The 24,289-nt window shown below is 41.2% G+C and overlaps 1 protein-coding gene across 1 annotated transcript; it reads left to right on the forward strand.

Moving 5' to 3' along the window:
* The first annotated feature begins 15,457 nt into the window (after positions 1-15,457).
* Positions 15,458-24,063, forward strand: LOC146501562 (uncharacterized). The gene is made up of 3 exons (XM_085132802.1): positions 15,458-15,674; positions 17,007-17,218; positions 19,925-24,063. The coding sequence occupies exons 1-3, from the start codon at positions 15,458-15,460 to the stop codon at positions 20,039-20,041; spliced, it is 546 nt and encodes a 181-aa protein (XP_084988928.1). The 3' UTR covers positions 20,042-24,063.
* Positions 24,064-24,289: the final 226 nt, after the last annotated feature.

The raw sequence follows: 24,289 nt of genomic DNA on the forward strand, positions 1-24,289 counted from the left end.
ATGGTGGAAATCGCTGGCATGCTGTGTGTCTGTGTGTCTGTGTGGCTTGTTTAAGTGCTGCAACTTAATGTGAGGGGCGCAAAGACTGTCGTTAGATCTTCAGAGGCGCTGACAGATCAGAGGGCGGCTGTCACACCTCCAGGCAGTCTTTAGCAGCACAGTGGAGATCCTTCAGTGCTGCTGACCCCCTGAGATACACCACGGCTGCCCAGGACGCTGCACAAGTGTGATAGATTTCAAAGTAAGGAGCGGCTGCTTCATTGATTTCACTTGCTGTAACTCTGAAAGTCTAGCGGGTCTTTTATGTCTCCTGATCCAAGACGTGATAATTGATTTGGTTGATAAATGATCTTTGGGAAAGTTTCTATGTAGGTCAGAGCTGAATAAATAAATGAGAACCAATTAAAGTTACAAAGTTCCCAACATTTGTATAATTAAAAATTCTCTTCCAGCATGCTCAGCTTTTAATTATACCATAATAATAACTGTGCAGTTAGAGTCTCAAGATGATAGGAAGAAGTACTAACAGTGTTTGAAAGAATTATATGGCCAAACATCACAAAATTATTTTAATATGAATAGACATATTTATCCCTTACTTTGCATTTCCTCCAAAAGTAATTATTTGCATGAAAATACTACATCCTGTGGAATTCAGTGCAATTGTGTGGCTGTGTTTGGAAGAAAAAAGACCGAATTTCACTGTCTATTCACAGACCTGTCCGACATCTTTCATTTTTTCCGGCTCTCTCTGCCAGTCCTTTCCGGAGACAGTGATGCGCTTAAAATGCTGAATGCACACTGCTTTCAAGGAGACAATACCTTTATGTTTTATTTCCTGGACTGATTCCCCCTGGCTGTGAAACATGGCTTGGTGCTCTGCTGTATCCAATTAGCTTCACAGAGACAGCAGAGAAGATCCTCTACAGGCCAAACAAAAAAGTTGAATAGGTCATTTCACGGATGAGCATGGCGTACCGCTGATCCCTGGCAGAAACTGAAGGATATGTAAATCCCTGTAGCTTTGAGGGGTGACGTAATGCCAAACATAAAATCTAAAAATTATGACACCTATTTGCCTATAAGGAGTGCCTGAGTTGAAGATGGAGCTTATTATTGACAGGGAGGATTTATGGTTCTTTAAAATGAAAGCTTTTAAACTGGGTGAGTCATCAATGAGCAAGACCATTTGGAAAGACCCTTAAGCATTATTTGTTTTGAAGTCATTCCCTCTGACATTAACAAGGCCTTCGTAAAAACTGAGAAAACTAAGATTGCCAACTTTTAGCAACTTAAAATTTACAATTCTCGGCAGGAAGTAATGACTTTAACAACTGGTTTGTTTTGCTAGGTTTCCTTTAATCTCAATTTTTACACTTCTTAAAGACTCAGCTAAGCTTTCAGGTACGGGCATGACCTCACATTTAAGATTTCACAAAGGAATATTCCCCTATGAAAAACTCTCTGATTGCTAAGCACCATAAGATCTTATATTTCCTCGGAATAGCAAGAACTCTGGGGACTCACATTAGCAATTCATTTGGGGAACATAGTCAGCTTATATCATACAGGACACAAAGTATGCTAGCTTAAATGAATTTGTAAAAACTATGCAAAGAGCAGGAGAGGTGGTTCAACATAATCCTAGTTTATCAGGAAACTCTTCAAACTTTTCTCTGACTAAATATCATGCAATTTAATTCAGTTCAATTATTTATATAGCACAGTAACAATCACAATAGTGGCCACCTCAAGGTGCTTTATATTGGAAGTGAAGCCCAACAATCACATAAGGCCCTGTGAGCAAGCACTTGGCAATATTGGGACAGAAAAATTCCCTTTTAATAGGAAGAAACCTTTAGCAGAACCAGGCTGGGGGAGGGGTAGCCCTCTGCTGTGACTGGTTGGGGGTGAGGGCAGTGAGATAAGGGCAGAGAGAGACAGGACAAAAGACACGCTATTGGAGAGCGCCAGAATCCGTCAAATCTGTCTTTGCAATCCAAACTGGGAACTGGTTAGCAGAAGGGCCTGTTAGCTGAAAGCTCTGCTCCCATTTGAAAACTAGAAACCACAAGTTAGCCAGCAGTCTGAGAGTGATGATCTCTTTTAGGATAATAAGGTACTCTGAGAATTTTAAGATGATTTTAAATTCAATTTTGAATTAACCAGGAGCCAATAAAGAGAAGCTAATATGGGATAAACTAGTCTTTCTTCTACCTGTCTGTACTCTACCCTTTTAGAGGAACCTGATATTTATGAATTACCATAGTCCAGCCTAGAAGTACTAAATGCATTTACTACTTTTCAGTGCCACTCTAAATTTAGAGATATTGCACAAATGCTAGACTGCAATCCTATACATTTGTTCAATATTCACACTGAAGGACAACTCCTGATCAAAAATGACTCCAAAGTTACTCATGGTGTTACTGGAGGTAAGAGTAATGTCATCTAACGTAAATATCTGGTTAGACACTGTGTTTCAATTACAATTATCTATTTTTTTTCTGAATTTAGAAGTGTCTTTAGAAATTCCTGTAATTTAACTAATTAGTGTGTGTCATCTGGTTAGATAATACTGGCTTCATCTGTATCACATTGAATATATATGCAATGTTTTTAATAGTATTGCCTGAGGGAAGCATGTATAATGTAAAAATGATTGGTCCCTGAACATAACCCTGTGGAACTCAGAGACTTACTTTTGTGTGTGAGGAAGAATCCATATTTATATACATAGACTGGAATCTATCTGACAGTGCCAGTTCATTTAATACCAACAGTGTGTTCTAATATGTGTAGTAAAATACTGTGGTTAGCAATATCAAATGCTGTGCTAAGATCTGACAGGTACAGGACACAAGTACAGAGATGAGTCCACTTTCAGTAGCCATAAGAGGATCATTAGTAACCTTTAGTAGTGCTGTTTTGGGCTATGATACACTGTATCCTGATTGAAACTCTTCTAATAAAACATTCATTTGCAAATTATCATTTAACTGTTTGAAACTACTCTTTAAAGAATTTTTGAAATAAATGGAAGGTTTAGATATCGGTCTATAATTAGCTAAGACAGCTGGAGGTAGGAAGGATTTTTAAAGTAATGGTTTATTGGTCTAAAAGAAACCAAATCCATTTCTAAAGCTCGCTAATCAAAATGTTGTATATAGGGGAAACTTTACTAGGGAGGATGGAGGGATTTTCCTCCTGGGATCTACATCTTTCCACCTCTGCAAAATTGGTCGGCTGGTGGTAGGCTTGTAACAGTCTACAGTGGAAACAACAATAAAATAAGAAGCTGATTTGATTCCAATAGAGGTAGAGATACAATAATGATGAAACTGCGCAGAGGGGACCTGCTTTTCATTAAAATTGAATTCATTAAGCCGAAAGACACAGTTGTTTCATAGTGAAAACTACTGCTAACTAAATAAAAGAGAAATGGAAAGGATTCAGAATGTCATATTCTACCGGAGTCTCACCAAAAACACTAGAAATACTCATGCATGTTGTCAACAACATGCCTGATTGTGTACATCAGAATTTCCCACAGTGGCAAGTTCGGCAACTCATCGCTTCTTGTTGAAAAGTAGTTGCACTGGGACTGCCCCGACCCCCAGTCCCAGCCTTTGTTTTTATCACAAATCACACCCTAGTTATATCTATTGGTTTTATCTGTACAAAAGCCCAGTTGTTTCCAAAATCACTTCCTATTTTCTACACAGCGCATTACATTTCTGCCACCATTTCATTTAGCGCTAGAATTTTCAGCATGTGATTTTATTCACTATACATGACCTTCAAAAAAAAAATTAATTAATAAATAAATGAATGAATGAACACATAACTTTATAGCCATAGCCACAGCAAGAGTTGCTATTAGACAAACAACAAACAAGATGAAACATCTTTTTTAATCTGCTTTATGGCAGATTAAAAAAGATGCACAAAACTTGTGTCCAATTAAAATGTAACCATGTTAGATTACATGACTGTAGAGGTACATAAGCTTACTAATATGTATATTTAAGTGCAACTTGCTATGGGTTGGAACCCATTTTGCATTTGGAGCTTAATGGCATTAATTCAACAAGGTGCTCAAAACATCCTCACAGATTTTTGTTCATATTGACATCATAGCATCACACAGCTGCTGCACATGGGTCAGCTGCACATCCATGATGTGAGTCCACTCTTCCACTACATCCCAAAGATGTTCTTGGACTAAGATCTGGTGACTATGGAGGCCATTTGAATACAATGAGCTCACTGTCATGTTCAAAAACACAGTTTGAGATTATCTAAGCTTTGTGACATTATTCGTTATCTTACTGAAAGCAGCCATCAGAAAATGTGTAAACTGTCGACACACAAGGATTTACTTTTGACAATACTCAGGTAGGCTGCGGTGCTTAAACGATGCTCATTAGGTGCTAAGGAGCCCAAAGTGTGCCAAGAAAATATCTCCCACACCAATGCGCCACCGCCTCCAGCCTGAACCTTTGATACAAGGCAGGATAGATCCATGTTTTTATGTTGATGAAGCCAGAATCTGACCCTACCATCCAAAGGTTTTAACAGGAATTGAAGCTAATCAGAGCAGGCAACATTTTTTCAATCTTGTCCATTTTTGGTGAGACCATGAGAACTGTAGTCTCGATTTCTCGTTCTTAGACATAGACATAGACTTTATTTAATCCCACTCTGACGAAATTTACTTGACAGGGAGAAAATGCGAATCAGAGACATATTAGCAACATAAAAATATTAAAAAAAGAACAACAGTGTGCAAAAAAGCCAAAAAACTATACTATGTACAGATGGTTACTATATAAAGTAAAATACACCAGGATTTTTTCTTTTTTATATCCACACATGGTGCAGTGGGAGTGATACTAATAAACATTTTTTTAAAAACTATTTATCCTGTGTAGGTATTATACTGTCTGACTGTTGTTGGGATGATGGACCCGTGATAGCGCTCAGTCGTACACCGTGGCTCTAACAGTCTACTGCTGAGGGAGATGTTCAGGGCCTCCACCGTCTCATGCGGGGGGTGACAAGTTTGTTATCCTTAATAGACATTAGCTTGGCTAACATCCTTCTCTCACTGACCTTCTATGTTGCTGACAGACGTGGAGCCTGGTGTGATCTTCTGCTGCTGTAGCCCAACTGCTTCAAGGTTTCATATGTTGTGCACTGAGAGATGCTCTTCTGCATACAATGATTTTCTGGCTATTCTTCTCTGACCTCTGATATCAACAAGGCATTTCTGCAAGAGAACGAAGGTTATTTGGTATTTTCTCTTTTGTGACCAATCTGCTCTTCCTCTTTTTCTCCTAGTTGATCAGCAGTTTATGATGTTCTGCTGGCTCATCTGTCACCAACAACCATGTCACTTAAGTCAGGTTTCTTTTCCATTCTGATGCTTGGTTTGAACTTCAGCACACACTTGACACACTTCATCGGGATGCCATAAAAAACTTCCAAATTGTCGCAAGTTGCAGTAAACTACTTTAAACTCATGAAACAGAACTTACAACTCAATCCTGACAACCTGGTGTTCTCTTGCAGGGTTCAGTTCATATCACAGTGCCACACGAATAATGCTTCGTCTTTCTCGCCTTACTTTCTGCAAGTTAAAAAATACTGATATTGCCACCACTGCTTTCCAATCCTATTTATACCCATTCTTTTCAATGTCTCCAAACTGTTAACACTGTGCACCAGCTGCACAGTGACACGTGTAAGATGTAAGCTCCTGCATTTCTTGCAGGAGTTTGTCTTTGTGATAAGCTTAGCTTTTCGCTAATCTCAGAATGTTTATTTCCCCTAAGTGCGAAGAAAGCTTTTATAGCAGGGCTTTTGTGTTGACACAGTTTAAGCTATAGCTTCACAAAACATTTAGTTGCGCTAAAAATTTGACCTTCACCTCTAAGTAGAGACGCAGGCTGGTGACCTGTAGCGGTTTACCGCACCTCTTACCCCGTGATAGCTAGGATAGGTTTTATCCCCACAACTGTGAATTTATAAGCGATGGATGGGTGGATGGATCTTGACTTCTAAAACTTATGTAGGCAGTGATACTTTACATTGTTATGAACTGAAAACCTTTCTGGTAGGTTCAGTGCATTGTGCCATTGGTAAAGAACATTTTAGCTCTGAACAGCAATTTAAGTGAAACATTCACTGTAGAATAAGTAACACAGTGACGCATTTATTGTTGCAAGCAAAGAACAATTTTTCAATTATATATTTAGTTTATCTTCCAACCCCAGTCAACTAATTTGTTATGGAGCTATGAGCTATTTCGAAGCTGGATGGTAATGTTGTTTTTACTAATCATGGTGGTATAATGTTGCTGCCTGAGTGAATTTTTGCCTGCAGTTATGTTAAATTAGGCTGTATGCATGGCATGCTCAATTCGCAGAACTATTTGAATCGTGCTCTCCCCCAACTCATTAACTATTCAATGTGAACTCCTGATCCTGCAGGGTATTGACATTAATTCCCCACACCATTGGAACAAGCAGTTTGGAATGTTTAAAAAGATTTTCGCAGTCCTCGTCCAGAATGCCTTCAAAAGCTTCGTTTTTCAAAACAAACTAACCACTTGCTAATTTGTGTCTTGCTACTTGCCTGGAGAACAGCCCTGTCAAATTCTGCATTATTAAGTGAAAAGCTAATTATGCCTTTCACTGGCCCATGTCCATTACAAGCAAGACAATAACAAGCTCATCAGCGGCGGCAACAGCAAGAGCACTTGTGTTGTTTAACAAGTTGTTGATCACAAGCTTTAATCTGGCACTGACATGATGAGGTAGACTTGTTACTAGGATGTCATTCTGCTCCTGCCTGTCTGAACCAATCCCATTTGAGCAGCACAGTCTTTGCATTGACCTTCGACAGTGGATTTCCTTGAGGGCAGGGTGGCCACTCTGGAAGTTGAACGAACTGGCTGAGGGCGGAGGGAAAAGGGGCGCTAATGCTGAGGCAGGCAGAGAAAATGTATGAATGACTGCAAAGAGGAGAGCAGCAAACCAATCGGAGCAGAGAGGAAATCTATGAGCCAATCGCAGAGAGCTTTTCTTCTCTCCCTCCAGCGTCTCCCTGACTTCTTCTCCTGACTGTTACCAGGTCACTGTGCCTGCCCCGCGCCTCTGAATAATCTGTTTCATTGGGTCAGTGTGCCTCTCACAATGCGCCTGACTGGCTGGTTAGACATACGCGGTTGCTAGGGAGCTCAGCCAATCAGGGCAAGGCGGAAGTTTCCCCTCGGTTTCTAGGCAGGTTTCACGTGCTGTAGATGTTTTGGCGGGAGAGTGGGAGAGAAGTAGCGGGAGGGGCAGCTGCAGGGTGAAGTGGAGCATGTGATTATGTGTGAGAGCAAAGTGTGTGTGTGCGTGTACAAGTTGAGCGCGCATGTTTGCGAGCGCGTGTTCATTTTTTTGCCCTGCCTCTTGCTTTTCTGATGCAACATCGAACTGTGTCTCCTGGGCTACTAGGGGACCTTGTTATGTTTTTTTTCTTCCTGTCCTCGCAGGAAACGCGAACCAATTGCTGTGCTGTTGCCATCGGAGCGGGGAGGTTTGTTTTCTCTCCACTTTCATCCCTGGTACCTCCCCGTCGACAGTTACCGTAGAAACAAGACCAACTCCAACTCTATTTCCATCCATGTCTCCTTCCTTCAATGATTTATCATTGCTTTCTTTTTTTAATCCGCTGCACAGCACCTACCTACCAGCACTTTAGCAGCCAGTGAAGCATTTAGAAAACTGTGGGACATCTCTGAAGAGGATCCATATAAAGGCAGGGACGAAGAGCTGCAGAAGCAAATACTGCTGTACAGCTTATACAGCTTGTACAGTGACACCTGAACTTTTGTCAAACATGCCAATGAGGTAACAAGATTAATGCCTTGCAGAAAAGCTCGGAGTGCCCCACCTTATAAAAAAACAGCTCACACATCTCTTTCACCACTTTGTTATCTCCCCCACCCCCTGAACTCCTCTGCGCAGGGGGCTGCGGGAAGCAGCTCATCACATCTGACATGGACTTCCCAAAATCCCATTATTGCCTCTTGAGTGTGCACAGAGTTCCAAGAATTAAAGCGGAGAGCAGCAAGCGAATGCACTTCATTCTCCTGCAAAATACAACAAGTTATCTTTTCAAGGTCCAAAAATAGGTTACACACTTCCTACATTTCTATACATGACACTTTAAAGTTGCATGTAAATCAAAACTCAGCAGCTTTTTACTGCTAAAGAAACCTCACACCCCAGCAGGTGTAGTTTTATAAGAGTTTTGTGGGTCATGTGGATGGAAAGATGATGTCTATATCTAGACATCTAGTTCACAGCTAGACCTCCACTTGATTGGTCAAGACATAATAAGTCCAGTTTCTTTTGACTTCTTACATCTAATGTCTTGATGCATGCTCTATCATAGAAGTAAGGAAATCAGAAAACTTTAATTCTGTTCATCTGGATGTGGCGTTTTCAGTGGGAGAAACATTGAGGTTTCTGACATCACAGAAACTAACCTCACAGCCCATTGTTTGTCAATTTCAGTCAATAGGCAAATGTGTGGTTTATAAGGTTGGCGAAACCTGCAGTCAGCTGAGAATGAAGATGTCACTTGGATGAGTGACGAAATGTTTCTCTCACTGAAAACGCTACGTCCAGTGAACAGAATCAACTTTTTGGGGGTACCTACTTCTAGGTGTTTTGACGAGTGTCATAGTTTGTTCACCATTGAATTAAAACATTTAAAAAATTGTGGGTAGCAATAAGTACACCACACCACAATAGCGTGACAGCAATAATCTGCTACCGAGCACTAGTGCAGGGACACCTGCAAATTGGATGCAAGAATTGTCTTGGATGTTGCACAGGTGTCATCGCTCTGCCACTCTGCCTGACAAATGGTTTGTTTACCACCTGAGCTGCGACTGCTGCCGCTGCTGCCACTCAGTAATCATTAAGTGTTCATTAACCACAAACTTGCCATTGCAGCTGGAGTACGGGACGACAAATTGAAAGACACAATGCAACAGTTCATTTTTACCCTCAAGCCTTTCCAGGTATTCCTTATGTATAGGATTACATTTACTCCAGTACATGAAAGTCGTGTCAAAATCCACATAATCGTCAGGGAAGTGTTTTTCCCTCGGGCGGTTCTGGGCTTCAAATGTGTTACCTTTGGATGAACCCTGAGAGAGCAGCATTCATTCGCTGGGCCCCTGCTGTACCTGCGGTTAAAATCAAGAGGTGTTGACAGAATAGGCGGAGGGAATATGAGGGCGGAGTGTGGGGGGGTGAAGCTTTCCAATAACATGCAAAAAAAAGCTTGGCATCTCTTTCGCTTGTTTCACAATCAATTTATGTGAAAAACAGTCTCTTAAAACAGGGGTTTAAGCAGATAATTGAATAGCAAGGGGATCGAAAGCGTGAAATTGGGATGTGAAAGTGCATACTGGTACAAGCACAAACAATGATGGAGTTGTTTGGGCGCAGAAAGGATTGAAGATCGAAGACAAAGTGTCTGGATGCCAGGTACCATTAGCGAAAAAGCCACAAAGCAAATTGTATCATTATGCAGCGGACTTTGAAAAATTTCAACATTCAGCGGTCTTATCACCTCGGCTGGCAGCACGTAGTCAGAAATAACTCACTGTGGAGAATTTTTGACTGCCTCGCAGGGAGAAATTGCTCCGACAAAAATGGGCTGGGACACGTCGTCTGCCACCGCAGCTGACACATTAGAGGCAGTGGAAGTTTGAGTTTAGATGACAAGTTCTGAGTTCAGCTCAGACACAAAGGCTGTTTTCCCTCTTCAAAAGGGTCTGATGCGGAGCACTTGAAAGCAAAAGAGAAGCAAATGACTTAAAACAGTAGATGAGATTGCACAATACACAAGGTTTGTGTTTCTGAATCTGTCGCACTGACGGCGCGTCATGTTACGTTCTCTGCCAAAACAGAGGGAGAGAGAAAAAAAAATCTGATTTGCAAAACAAATGTGGTTAACAGCTCTGTGTTCAAAAGAACAACAAGACTCCTACCAAACCACAGTTTAACTGATGAAGAGCTGTCGTATACCCAAGAGTCCTCTGGCAGAAAGATTTGACTGTGACTGAAATGCACAGATCTTGGAGCTATTGTTTGGAAACACTAATTAGTTGTTGATAACGTGAGGGTAAATTTTTTATTTATTTTTTTTGAGTGATGAAGTGCTTATGGCCGATTGGATTTCTTTGTTTTTCAAATACAGCATTCTGTGGACTAAATTTTTACACCCACATCAAACTGTAAAAAGAGAGAGATGTGACTTTTTTACTTTTCAGTGAAATAATTAAGCATTCATAAGTAATTATTTTCATACATGACCTTGTTGGGTCATTGAATTCATAAAGACTATTCTGTGCCGCTGAAATAAACTTTAATGCAATTTCAATTGTACAACTCAATGTGGTTGGTATTGTAAGACCTTGTACAGATTTAATTCACAACTGTCAGGAGGTGGGATTTGGAGAGAAATGGTTCAGATGTCATCATCATCTATGCCATTGCAGTCTGCTTGAATGTTCACTGATTGACAACTGATGGGATTTACTGGGGTTAAAAAACATGAACTCATAGAGACAGGGAGAGAGAGAGAGAGAGAGAGAGAGAGAGCAAAAACAACCACCATCTGATCTCGCTCTTTTTTTTTTTGTTTAAATTTTGGGTGGGGTCCCTTTCACTGCAAGGATTTGTGAAAGGGAGTTGGTGTGGGTGGGGGGTTGGGGGTTGTCAAACTGCAGCTTAAACAAGGCGGAGGCGCGGTTGTTTGCTAGTTCTGCTCAGCAAGTCTGCATGGGAATTTTGTGAATAGTTGAGAAATTCACACGTTAGCAGCTGCACAACAAAGGGGCAGGACAGTGTGAAAACATAACATTGTGCACAGGCTGACCAGGACTGTACGCAAAAGCCACAGCATCTGTTGTCATCCAGAAATGGTCTCTTGGGGGGAAATCTGACTCACAAGATGACCAAAAAGTCTCAGTTTTCTTGCTTAGCTGTTTTGCACTCAGTAACCCCTTTTAGAAGACTGGATTTCACTGTACTTTTTTTTCTCTCCCCTCTTCATCTTTTGAGTGATGCCATGCGTAGGCATGCCCCCACCCTGCAATGGGGGTCAACAGTCCTTGTTGCTGTTTATACCAGTGTCACTTTGCATTTATCAGTGGAGGACACTACGGGTGCCTTCAGGGGATGGACTGAAAAGGGCTCTATGGTTATTTCAATGCATTGTTGTCAAGCAAGGAAGGCATTAGAGACATTTGAATCCTGTTGTGAAAAGTACAAAAGAAGTCATCATGCAGACTATTCTGTAAAATCAACATGTTACAAGTAACTATGATATATGCAGAAGGTATAAAGCAGACAGTTGTGTCTCTTTAAAAATGACACATTTCAATACAAAACTACTCCAATGTGATAGATCATAAGAGGCTGACATACATTTGATACTACTGTATTTTTGTATTTCACTGAGATCCATACGTGCAATCTGCGAGTCTGTTTGTTGCCTTGACAGTACACAGCTCATCGTCATATGGACCCCAGCAATTGGGTGGGTACATCCACTCTATAGCAGCAGCTCCCAATCAGCTGAGCAGAGCGCTGAAAGCAGTCACATGTCGGATTTCGGTTTGCGGTTTTTTTTTTTTTTTTTTTTGCCCTCCACGTGTCAAGATAAACGGAGGAGAAGGCGGGACCAAAACAAACCCGCTGATTGGTTTGCAGCTAGTCACCAGCTTGTGTTCAGCAAGAGGGCTGTTCTCTTAAAGGGCAAGTCACCTTTTATTGTGGTTATTATTATGTTATTATTATTATTATTCATTTCGACAAATCATGCAACAAAAGAAAATAAAAGAACTAAATGTAAATTAGCTTTGCACCTAAATTGCTTTTTTATAATTACTGAAGTAACTCGAAAGGCTTCATTCAGGTGCCTTTTTCTCCTGAGATTTTGCGCATATCTTATAATATGAGTTTATGTCAGAAATGCACTAATCCGTATCAGGTATAACATCGAAAACCAAACAACAAAAAATAAATAAATAATTTACTTGAATATTTTAAAAGGCTGCCGTTACTACTTGGACTTGATTAAAATGTAATGCTTCTTTACCACTACTCACACGCCAAAAAGTGATATCTAAAGCATATCCTCTCGATGTATTATGTTTGCATAAACAGGCTGACTCTGGTCCTTTCACATTATTAAGAAGGGGCGGGTCCGGGGGGCGGATCCGCCCCTTCTCTCCGTCTTTTTTTTTTTTTTTTTTTGACACAGAAAAAAACAACCCCTCACTCTAGTCAGCAAACATTCATGAGTAGTTGTAATGCGAGGAAGGTACCAAGGCTCATCACCGCAATCTGTAGGAAACAAGATAACTGCAAGTTGTCAAGATACCACCGATCACAACGGAAAACGCGTATATTGGCGGTGAGTGTAACGCCCGGTTGTTCTGATTTGGAGAACGAGTCTATCTGCGCGCGCTGAGCTGTCGCGTGCCGCCAGTTTGTGGGAGTTTATCAACAAATGTGCGGGCAGCTCGGGCATGCCCGTGCAGGGACGGGAGGAGCGGACCTGTCAGGTGGCTGGCGTGTGGCAGAGAGCGCTTCTACATGTGTTTCTGTCTCTCTATGCTAGCCAGACTTCCTTGTCTTGTTTTCTTTAACGGACTCGGTGAAGAGGGGACAGTAACGGGTTGAATTCGTCACCTCTCGCGTGTGCTTTCCCCACGTCTCGGGCTCCTGGTTGCTCCCGGTGTTTGACAAGCGACAGGCGTTATTGTTCGCATATTACAGGTAATTTAGCGAAGGTTTATCACCGGCTAATGACTGCGGACGCTAAAAGTAAGTGGTTTTGTGTGTAAGGCACCGTGACTGGTGTCTTTTTAGACGCTTTTCAAGTTTGTTTAAAGGTTTTATTTCTTGGGAGGACGTGTCAGCGCCGGATAATTGGAGCAATAGTAGGAATACAAATAAACGCGGTCCTGGTTTATTCTTTAATACAACTAGTTAGCTGTCATGCGTTTTCGGTTTTCTTTTCTTTTTCTTTTTTTAAGACTAAAGTAAAGTAAGACTAAAGACTAAAGTAAGTTGTCGCTAACTGATTTACATAACAAAAATGCATTGATTTAAAGTCAACTTTATCTGCGTTTGTCAATGGTCGTTTTGTGCGTGATGTTTTGACAAGCTTCTTAAGGCAGGAGATGAGATGGTTGCGAGTTTCTAGATGCGTAAACACGCAAGCGCTCGAGCTCGGCGTGTTTACGCTCTGAGCTGCCCGGAATATGGTCCTTCTGCTGTGGATAAATCGCAGTAGATTGCCGGCGGTCCTCTGTCGAGTCCTTGCGGTCGATCTGAACCTCCTTGACGTAAATGTCGGTTAAAGTCGATTATTTTTGTGCAGTTTTATCGCACTTGCACCCCAGGTGTTAACTTCCACATGACAAAACCAAACGTAGATCACCAGAAAAACTGCAAAAAATGAAAAAAGTAGGTCATTAAATAAATAAAAAATAAACACCAGACTACTCTCTTCCTATTTTTTTTTTCATTTAATAGGTTTTATTTTAACCAGACCATGCATCCAGCACTCCTAGTTGCATGAAAGCAGCAGGTCGCATAGCAGTCGAGTTCAGTGTGCGTGCTCCCCAAGTCCCAGCTTTGCATTGAACAGAGCCCGTGCACAGATGGTGCAGCAGAGGGAGCCACTTTCTACTGGAGCTTTGAGACTTTTGACCAGCACTGTGGTGGCTGTCAGGCCTCCCTGCAGCCCCCAGGCAGTGTGTGTTTGTGTGTGTGTTTGTGTGGGTCTGCCTGTAGTCTGTGTATTTCCCTGTCTGTGTTTGGGGTTTTGTTTTTATTTTTTTTTTATGTGTCTGACAGTATGGTAATGCTGCCAGCCCTCATGATGACTGCCAGTGGAAATTCAAGACAGGGCTTGCAATGCAGTTGACAGACAAGCGCACATTTGAGCTCAGTGAAACTTGCTGCTTGCATAACATTAATTAATGTACTGCTTAACTGGTCAGTAGGAGATGTTGGCACAGATTTGAGCAGTTTGTAACTGTATTAAAGCACAAGTGCATTGACTAATATCCCTGTTAAATGTTTTTTTTTCTTCTTCTTTTGGGGGGGGGGGGGGGGGGGTTGTTGGTCAATAATTCTGTTTTCCTCTGCCAGTAAACAATCGGATGAGACAAAGTGATGCTGTTTTTCCACAGCAGTTAAAGATGCAGTTTCCTTGTTTGACTCCATGTGATATGACATCATGCAAAGAGAGATATATGACTGCGGCCGCCTCGCTCCGTAAACACAATACCAGTGTATCCAGTTTCAACTTTTTGCATACGACAACTCAGCCTGTTTGTCTCCACTTACACAACAAAGGGAAAAGACAGCCACCCTTGACAAAATGATATAACAGTAGTTCAGACTGGCGTGTGGCCAACAAGGAAGAGAGCGCAAGCGTATGTGTTCAGGAGGCATATTTGAGGATGGAGTGAAACTCGTTATCTCACTCACTGTATGTGGCGCAAAACAGTCTACCCTGAACAGTGGTTTCACTGTGGTCTCCCTCACGCTCTGCCCTCTGTGCAGCGCAGGTTAACGGTGTGGACAGGCGGCTATCCAGTGGTTGAGTGAGCTGGAACATGAAGTAAAGGTCTTAATATGGAGGAGTAGAATTGAATTCCCTGACAGTGCTCTTCTGTGAGGCACACTCTTCAGATTAAAGTAATTCTGAGGGAGAGGGGTGGGGGAAAAGCCTCTCCTGTGGATCTTTTGGCACTCAATTACAATTTGGCATATTGTGAGGAACAGCTTGGCAAAATGTGCTGCAGGAGGGTAGCAGCTCTGGTGTAACGTTTTTAGCCGCCCACTGGGTCCCCCTATGTAGGGTGTTTCCATACATTTGTTTCCTCTTATTAATCATCGCTGCAATAAAAACAAGGTTAAACAGTTGGCGGTTGTATGTTTATTTTTCTTTTACACATACGTTTACAGATCGGTCTTTTCTTCTGACCGAGCCATCTCTGCTTGTTTGTTTTCAGTATTACCACGTGCAACATAAGCCTCTTAATGCAGATTATAATGACTAATGATTTATTTCCATTTAATACAGATAGGGTGCAATGCATGCCCATCTGCCAGAGGGCAAAGTTGCCACTGACAGCAGTGGGACATTTGGCAATTTTTGTTTTTGTTTTAAAACAAATCACACCCAAATTACCTGCACGCCATAGCTCGTAAACATAGCCAAGAGTCAAACCTAATCCTGCTGAAACATTTTGTATTTACACTAGCAAAACACTTGTGCGCACAAATGCCGGTGATCTCATTCGAAAAGTTTGATGTACCTTTCTTCTTTCTCTGCAGGAAGTTTACCGCTGAGGCGTCGGATGGATGATGAGGAGGAGGATATGTCACAGCCCATCTCGCAACTGTGGGGAACTCCCTTTAGGGGTGTCAAACACGAAGACCGAGTCGCACAGATCGCAGCCGGACAGGCCCTCGCCGCCGTCACCGCCGCCATGTCTACGTCGCAGAGCCACAGCAACAACAGCGTCAACACGCTGCCCTGCAGCTTACAACGGCAGCCTTGCCTACCGTTTCACGGTAAGGAGGGGGTGAGCCTGTTGAAGGTTATGCGGGCTTGTAGCTTTAGAAACATGCGGTTTAACTTCGGACTACAAGCAGTTTATTTTATCTCTTGGGTTTCTCGTCGGGGGTGCTGTATGAGGAGATCCAAATCTTGGAGCATGAGACAAACAAAATGCCATTTAAAAATACCACTGCAAAACAGATAAGCCTAGAAATCAGTTCTGTGAGATCCCTTTGTGCTATAATATTTATAAGACTAACTCTCTATGTAACTGTCTTCAGTACAGTATTAGGCACATGCTTGTGACACAATGCGAAGAAAAAAATGAATCTGAATTTGATCAGTGGTTATTACAGAAGCTCCAGTTTTGTTTTACTTTGGATTTTAAATGATCATTTCTTTAAAAGATAAAAATAGACAACAATAATTGTAAAGCATGTAAAGCGACATACCAGTGTTAATATGTGCCTCAGTTTTAATCCAATAGTTTTTTCCAACGTCTAATCAAATCAGTATGACATCATGATAAGTGAATTAAACAGACGCTGAAGTAGAATGTTGTTTGCTTGTTGACTCGGTATCAGCGCTTGAGAGGTGCCTATTGTTCCGCCTTAAAGTCATCAATGCATAAACACCACTGACTGTTATTACCTTGTCATTCAATGTAATGGATGTCATGCACTTGGCTTTATGCCATCGCTCCACACAGTGTTTCTTAAAGATATTGCGTTGTTCTGTTAGGGCAAAATTTCACAGTGTTCTGCACACATGATAACATTAAAAAAAATTGTTTTTCTTCAACTGGCACGACTGTAGGAAAACGTGCTGTCAGGCAGTGAGTAAACTCAGTGACACGGCCCAGAAAGAGGCGGCGGATCGCTGAGGATCTTGTTGATTTAATAAGGTGTTTTCCACCTGCCGTCACTCTTGCTCACTTTTCTTGATTGTGAACTCTTCACTTGTACTTCATGTACTTTGTAATTTGCCCAGTTATGAGACGATCTGATAAAAACCTGTTTTAGTTTTACAGACTATTAAGGCATCATATTTATATTGTATATTTGTGTATGCGAGTCAGACACAACTGTGTTTGAGGCCACTAATAGTAAACAAGATAGTAAGCCTCGGTTTCAAAAGGTTTCTTTTTTTTTTTCTTTTTTTTTAGCTGCCTAGTTTAACTTCATAAGCAAAACATTAGCAGTTTTACTGAACTGAAACTACTACCTACTCAAATCAAAAACTGCTTATATTACTTACTTGGCAGTAACACTGACCACAACTTCTCACCATTTTTAAAAAACCTAGCAACAACTCAAGTGTTAAGAAGCTTGATGTTTTCCTTTTAGGCTACGCCGGATTGCGTTTGCATTTTCCCGTTCACTTTGAGCCCATGGAAGACCGGGGAGATATTGAAGAGGAGGAGGAGGAGGAGGAAGAGGACAGAGGGGAAGACATTGACAGTGTGGCAGAGAGACCCGAGGAGCTGAGCGTTGAGGTGCAAGTTGGTCGTAAACTACGGGAAATTGGAGACAAGTTCCAACAGGATCACGTTGAACTGGTAAGCCTCGCTCCCGAGTGGCGAAGCAGATCCACAGCAACCCTTACCTTCAAACACCGGGAACTCAAATCCATTTCCAGGCATAACTTGTAGAGACACTCTGAACATCATTTAACTTACATTACACAAAAGAAGTGAATAATATCTAAATGCTCAATTAGGTTGTTGAACCACAGTTTGTGCGTGCCAGTGAGATCTAGCGGCAGCAGGGAACAGCGGTTCTAAACAGCTGCTAAAACTCAGACTATATTGTGTTACCTTATTATTTTATACATGTGTCCTTTATTAGAGACACTAATTACAGCTAAGTTGTGCCAATTTGTGGCTCGCTCTTTGGGTAAAAGGGAGAAGTTTTGCCAGCTTAAATTACTGCAGCCCACATCGGCTAAAAATAGCCCGAACAGTCATTCAGACACTTTCTCGAGAAAACGAAAACTCTTAAATGATTATTAAGCCGTGATTTAGCAACTTCACGAAAGGAACAAAACCAAGAAGGAGATTATAAATAGATATCTATATAAACAACTCATTTCAGTGTTTTTGTTTATTGTTAGTTTATGGTCAGAGGCATCTCTGTCTTCTGAAACACTGAAACCTCATGCGGGAGTGACTAAATTTCTTTATTGTCTATAAAAAAAATCAGCTTTGTTACTTGTAAGGTTACCTGAAAGTAGGACTCTTTAGGGTTTATTTCCTAATAAGTTCTTTATAATGGAAAAAAATTCCCAAACACAAGGCTCAAGTTGGAAAGCTCATCTGTGAAGACATGTCGTGTAGTTCAAGATAAGCACTTAATTGTGCATCAATATTTGCAAAGCAGTTACTGGACTGCTCATGGGCTTAGTTAATAAGTACAAATAAACTGGGACAGGCAAGTTTCCTATCTGCTGCCATGAGGATTTGCTTTGCCAGCAAGGTGTGGCTAATGCATTTGGAGAAGCATTCTGATGAAAAGAAAAGCTGTATACGGTTTTGAGTTTGGTGTAAGGTTTGAGAAAGGACAGGTGAGACCGTCACAAATGGGAGTTAGAAGCGAGTCTGTGTCTGGGTAGACTCGGTCGGCTGTTTATATGCTCATCTAAAAATAGAGTCTGACTCACACACTTATAGACACAGCCAGTAACATGACGGCTACCCACAATACCTCAGTTGTCCCGCTGCCTGCCTCGGCGTGTGTGTTTTCTCCGTGTGTTTTGGTTTGCGTGTGTAACTCTGTGACACAGAGATAAGAGACTTTTTTTTTTTTTCTTTTTCTGTCTGCTGTCTGCGCTGGAGATGGTTTCATCATACAGGATCAGATACTGCTGTTGTAGGAATATTCCAAAGGGGGAATAATCACAAGTGCTCCTGTATGATATCCAATCACTTGTCTGTACCATCTCTGCTGCTATTGTTAGACTTTTTCACTTGCTTCTCCAAGCAGAAGTTGCCAGTGTGGGCCAATGTGTGGGCTTTTTGTTAGTGTGAGGCACGCTGTGTTTGTGGTTTGAGTCTTGTCCATCAATTTTGACTACTTTGGTGGCTGGCTGCTTAAATGCTCAGGCGTTACTTAGGGGGTAAAAATTAACCCTTTGTTACACTGAAGAAACGGGGAGGTGAGCGCGGATAATGTCCCTGAAAGTGGCAAACAAAACACACAATATTCCTCACTACCAACAAGAGTGAATGCATAAAGATGAGCTTCATGTGAAACACATGGGTAGTGTTTAAATAAGCTCAGCAGTGTAAAATTAAGGCAATTAAGGACAATTAGGGTTACATTTAGCAGTGCTGGTTCAGCTCAGTCTGCTAGTTCTGCATCAAATAGCCTGTGGCTGGCTCTGATTGCTAGCCTGGTAGAGACCTTGGTGAAGAGAGTGCGGGGGGGGCTTGCCCAACAAGAATGCTTATGCAACAGGCTGCAAGGTCTGAGCGCGCCTGTTCAGGATGCCAGAGGGAGCGGTGCAGGATTAGAGACGAGGAGGTGGAGACAGGAGATTTCAGGATGCAGCAAGAACCCCTTCATCTGCCTGTAGCCCACAAGGCACGAGCACCCCAACGGAAAATGAGAAAATGAGACGGTAGCTTAATATGAGGGAATGGTTTCATTTTTGCTTTGCTTTGTTTTGATAATTTGCTTCCATTTTTTTTCTTGCTGACTGCGCTATTAAAGGAGAGCTATGCTGAGCTGCAGCCACGCTTTCTTTGAAAGCATTTCACTTAGAGCTCCTTGTATTGAAGTCAGCAGTGCAATATTTAATTAGAGGGACAACTAAAATCTTTGAGAGGCAGATGAAGTAATGCTGCTAGGATGATTGTTAGAGCCTGGGAGCTAAAACCTTTTAATATTTCAATCAACTTTTTCGCTTGAAACCAAGTAAATCATTATAAATATTTTCTGTTAGGAGAATGAAACTTCCTGGGGGGGGTGGGGATTGAAGGCACTTTGGTATGCGTGTGACAGACAGGTTTTCTCGACACAAGCTAATGTTGTGGAAACATCCAGTCTAGTCGGTCATATGGTTTCATCTCACAGGGTTTACCACAGTTCACAATACTTTACCTCAGAAACCTTTTCAATGGAAATCAGTGTGTGTGTGTGTGTGTGTATTGACTTTCACAACTGACGAGTGTTGTGATTCTGATATGACAGGAAGCTTTTATACACCCGGCTCTTGTTGAGGCTGACAACATGTCTTTTCTTTTCTTTTGTCTGTCCCCTTGCAGTTTATGAGGCACCACAGACAAAACCGGCCTTTTTGGATGCGCCTTACCATGGCCCTGTTTGGCTTTTTGTTTCCAAGAGAGGCTGTCATCCCCCATCTGAGAGGGGAGCACAGATGAAGGGACTTCTTCCTGGCCCTCGCCTCAGCCCCTTACTTTCCGAAAAGGAAACGAGGGACTGGACTGGACGGCACTGTAAGATGGAACACGGGTTTGGATTTTTGTTTTCTAGTAGAAAACGATGAGATGAAGAAGACACTGGTCACCGCTGGACGGAGACTGATCAATTTTTTTCTTGCTTTTGTTTGTTTGTTTGTTTTTTGCCTCTCCGAGAAGAAGCCATTCTGTTTGAAGAGATATTTTCGAAATATTTGTAAGATTACCTATTTTGTACAGTAAACAGCTCTTTTATTTGGTGTTTAAAGTCTTGAAGGACCTCCATCAGTCCAGGGAATGCCTTATTCTCTCCTGCCACAGCACATAGTCTTTTGCATCAAGTAAATCATTAAAAAAAATGATTACATTTAAGATTAGGCCACTATGATGGTGACAGACTGTGGACGTGGACATTTCTGTGTGCTAAAGATACTGACTTTCAACCTTGAGGACTCAAGGCACATTTTTGTTTATCCTCCCAAAATAACATCTCATCCTTTTAGTGTTCCACATCGGCTAATTTTTTATTTTTTTAAAAAAAAGGTTGTTGTGACATTGTGGCAATTTATCACTGCGATGTCAGTCAGCTCAGATTCAAATTTGTAGATATAGGATGCTATAAAAACCTGTCTTTCACTGACATCATCTGCATCTCGAGTACCATGAGGGGCGTAACGGTACACAGAAACTTGGTGTTGGAGACACAGATTGATTGATCGTCATTCATTTAAACAAATCATGAAAGGCAACAGTGCAATTTCATTTGACAGAGCTATTGAATTTGAGAAAACATCAGTTGATTGGCTGTGCAACACAAACTCAACATGTAGTGAGAGTTAACACAACATAAATCCTGCATAATAATATTGCCACAGTGCTTGGCACATTTCAAGGCTAACCGTGTTAGCATGCTGTAGCTACTGGACTAAACGCAGGGCAGTGTTGAGTGCAGCTCGCTTGAAAAGTGTGCAGACAAACATCAGGGAGCACACCAAACCGAAGAACTTTCATGCTCAAGGAACACGTGCAGAACGGTATCGTTACACGCCTGAGTACCACTCAAGCTGGAGGTGACGACAAAAACTGTGCAGATTCAGACACTGTTTTTGTAACGCATGTATACTTGAATTTAGGTGTACTAGAAAATATTTCAAGACCTGACATAGTGACGGTGATTACGATTTCTGTTTGTGATGCGTGTCGAAACCAAATGAGCACAAACAAAGTCAAACAAATCTCACTCGTGGGATTACGATCAGGGAAATGGAAACAATCAGACAGCTGAAAAGCTTTGGGGAAAAAAAAATCATCATTCCCCCCCCCAAAAAACGGATTCCAGGTTGTATTTCTCTGGCTGGGTTGACAATCTTGAGTTTTTACCCTTTACTTCATCTCTTTGGGAGTATTTTAAAGGGTGAGCAATATTCAAGCCAGTGGACACAGTAACCGTCTTTAAGTTTTCAGCTGTCAATAATGAGCAGTATTTGCAGTCAGACTTCCCCTGAACATGCCGCTTTGCAAACTTCTTTGTTACAGAAACATTTTGGGGTTACGTTAAAGAGATGCATTTTTATTTTATTTCACTCCAGGTGCACCTGATGTGCTAATACGCATTATATCTCTGTCAGTGGTACATTCAGCTTCACTTAGTAGGAACAGCTTCTGTACAGTTTAAGAACCATTTTTAGTAGCGCGAGAGACGCATCCGGGGGGAGGGCAAGCGCTACACATCCTCACGTGACACCTGCTACTTTAGTGACACATTTTACAGCAATGCAACCACTGTTCCGTCAATGAAGTCTTTAAGGACTTTAAATATGAAGTTAAAAGGACTCATTTGCTGTATTTTCTCAGTCTGTTGCAGATTCATGATATAGATTTTTGAAGACACTGTCAGATTTTTTTTTTCTTTCATTTTTTTTTCTTCAGGGAGTAGTTAATTCTGTGACACTTGCGTTGTGCTAAAAACTTTTTTTGAATGAGGACACGATGCCAAGAGCTCACTCACTTGATGCCAGTTAATCTTGATTGATGTCATACTCAACACCGAACAAGCAAACTTGGTTTTCTTTAAACATTCTCCAAAGCAGTTTTAACTCAACATCAGCCTGTAAGTGTGTTTCAGATTGTCAGGTTTTTGTCTTTGAATTAAACGTTTCCTGCAAACACTGATCGCTGAGCCAAATCAGATAGCCATGACACTTTTTTTTTGGTCTTCAGTCCAAAGCTTTTTGCTGTCTTTCATTAACTACTCCCTGCGCTTAACAAGAAAAGTTTCCTTTAGCTTTTTTGAGAGAGAGATAATTTATTCTAATTTATTTTATGTATATTTGCCCAGTGCTACTGTATAAATGCTATCTCAGTGTGTACAGTCCTTTTCTTCTCATTGTTGAGGTGCATTCAGTTGCGTGTTTGATGCCTGTGTGTGGGGAGGTTGGACTAAAGCCATGTGCCTCGTGCGTCCTCACACCAGCGGTGCGAGTCTTTACAAATCATGCGAAAACCAGACAATCAAATGTACAAAATGTGCCTTGTGAGTAACCGACCTGCCACATCTTCACCATCGACACTTGGCATATCTCTCAAAGTCACTGGTCACAGCTCCTGTTTCACTTGGGCTCTGTGAGATCAACTTCCAGAAAAATAAAATAAAAAATAAAAAAATCAGTTTGACTTCTCACAACAGCTTGCGAGGCACAGGCTCAACCTTTGACATCTCTCAGCACGAACGGCGAGTTTCACCATGCAAACCTTCTCAATATCAGAAACGACTGTTTGCAATCAATGTGCACTGTAAAAAAAACTATTTTTATCGGTATACTGTATTTCGCGCCTCTCTCTTTCTACTCCTGCGCTGATCTTCCCCTCTAGATGCTTGAAACTTTTTAAGATCTGTAAAATGCTGGATCGGCCTAGCTTGTCTGGGTTTTTGTGCTTTTTTTTTTTAAACAAAAGCAAATCTGCAGTCTAGTAAGGGTTTACGTTTATAGGAGGAATGAGCCACCATGGTGCCCAGAATTCTTTTGTGAGATGGGTAGAGCATCCACTCAGTCGGTGTGATGTTTATCTGAGCCTGTTGTTACCAACCACTGTTGCAACCTCGACTCACGTGAAACATTTGTTTTATATGTTTGACCTTCAGTGTCTTTAATATCAAAATTTTTCAATTTCTTAAAAAAAACATGTATATCCAAGAAAGAGTACATCTTTACTGTCAAGTGCTGTGATTTGGTGTTTTTTATACATTAGACATGATTTGACTGAGCTATTGTTGCTATCTTTATAAAAAAAAGTCTAAATTTTACCACACTTTTTTTTTGTAAGAACTAGAACAAGACAACTTTTGCTTTTCTACAAATGCTTTTTTTTTTTTTTTCAATGTTGAGGCATTTTTGATTTTTGGGTATTGCCAAATCTGCTCTGTTACTCTCAGTTCAAGGGCTTTTTTCGATAATATGTAAATGGAGTAAAAATGCATGTCCAACATTCCTGAAAAAAAAATCTGTATCCTAAGGGTTTGAATGTAATTTAATGGAGTGAAAAACCACAGTATCGCTTTTAATACATGAACTGAACAGTGGGACTTACTTCAGACTCCTGTGCTCGGTTCGGTGCACAGAGTTTGTGTTGTCTTTACATTGCTTTCTTTATGTTCAGAGTGGTCTCAAGGATTTCACATTCATGTGTCCTATGAAGTGAGACCCAGTCCAGATGTAGCAGTTTTTGTTAAAGCATTGGCTGTGTTATCTTTGGGACTGCTCTGTTTCTCCTGAACAGTTTTCAAACAGTGCAGGACATTGGTGTGATGGAGGCACTGACGGAGGATGGGGGATGTTTTGTTTTGGTTTTTCTTTTTCTAGTGCAATATGCTGTACATAAGAGCTTGGCTCACAAGATCTTACGATTTCTCTCCATTTCTTTTGTTGTTAAATGGGTACATTGCCGTTTTGTTTTGTTTTTTTTTCATTAAAATTTTATGGATAATTGACATGACTTGTGTTTGCTTTCTTTTACTAAGCATCCCAAAGTTGTCTTTCTTTGTCTGGTCATTATTTGATAGAAAAGACCAATGTACACACATCCAAACTAGGTGGAGGTATGACTAGCAAGATGCTACATATCATACAGAAGTTACTAGGTGCCCTTCCTGAGACAGCCCTCTCATTTATCTGGGCGGGGGATTGGGAGTACACTAGCTCTTGGCCACCTTAT

The sequence above is a fragment of the Neolamprologus multifasciatus genome, chromosome 15, assembly GCF_963576455.1.
Source record: "Neolamprologus multifasciatus chromosome 15, fNeoMul1.2, whole genome shotgun sequence".
NCBI lineage: Eukaryota > Metazoa > Chordata > Actinopteri > Cichliformes > Cichlidae > Neolamprologus > Neolamprologus multifasciatus.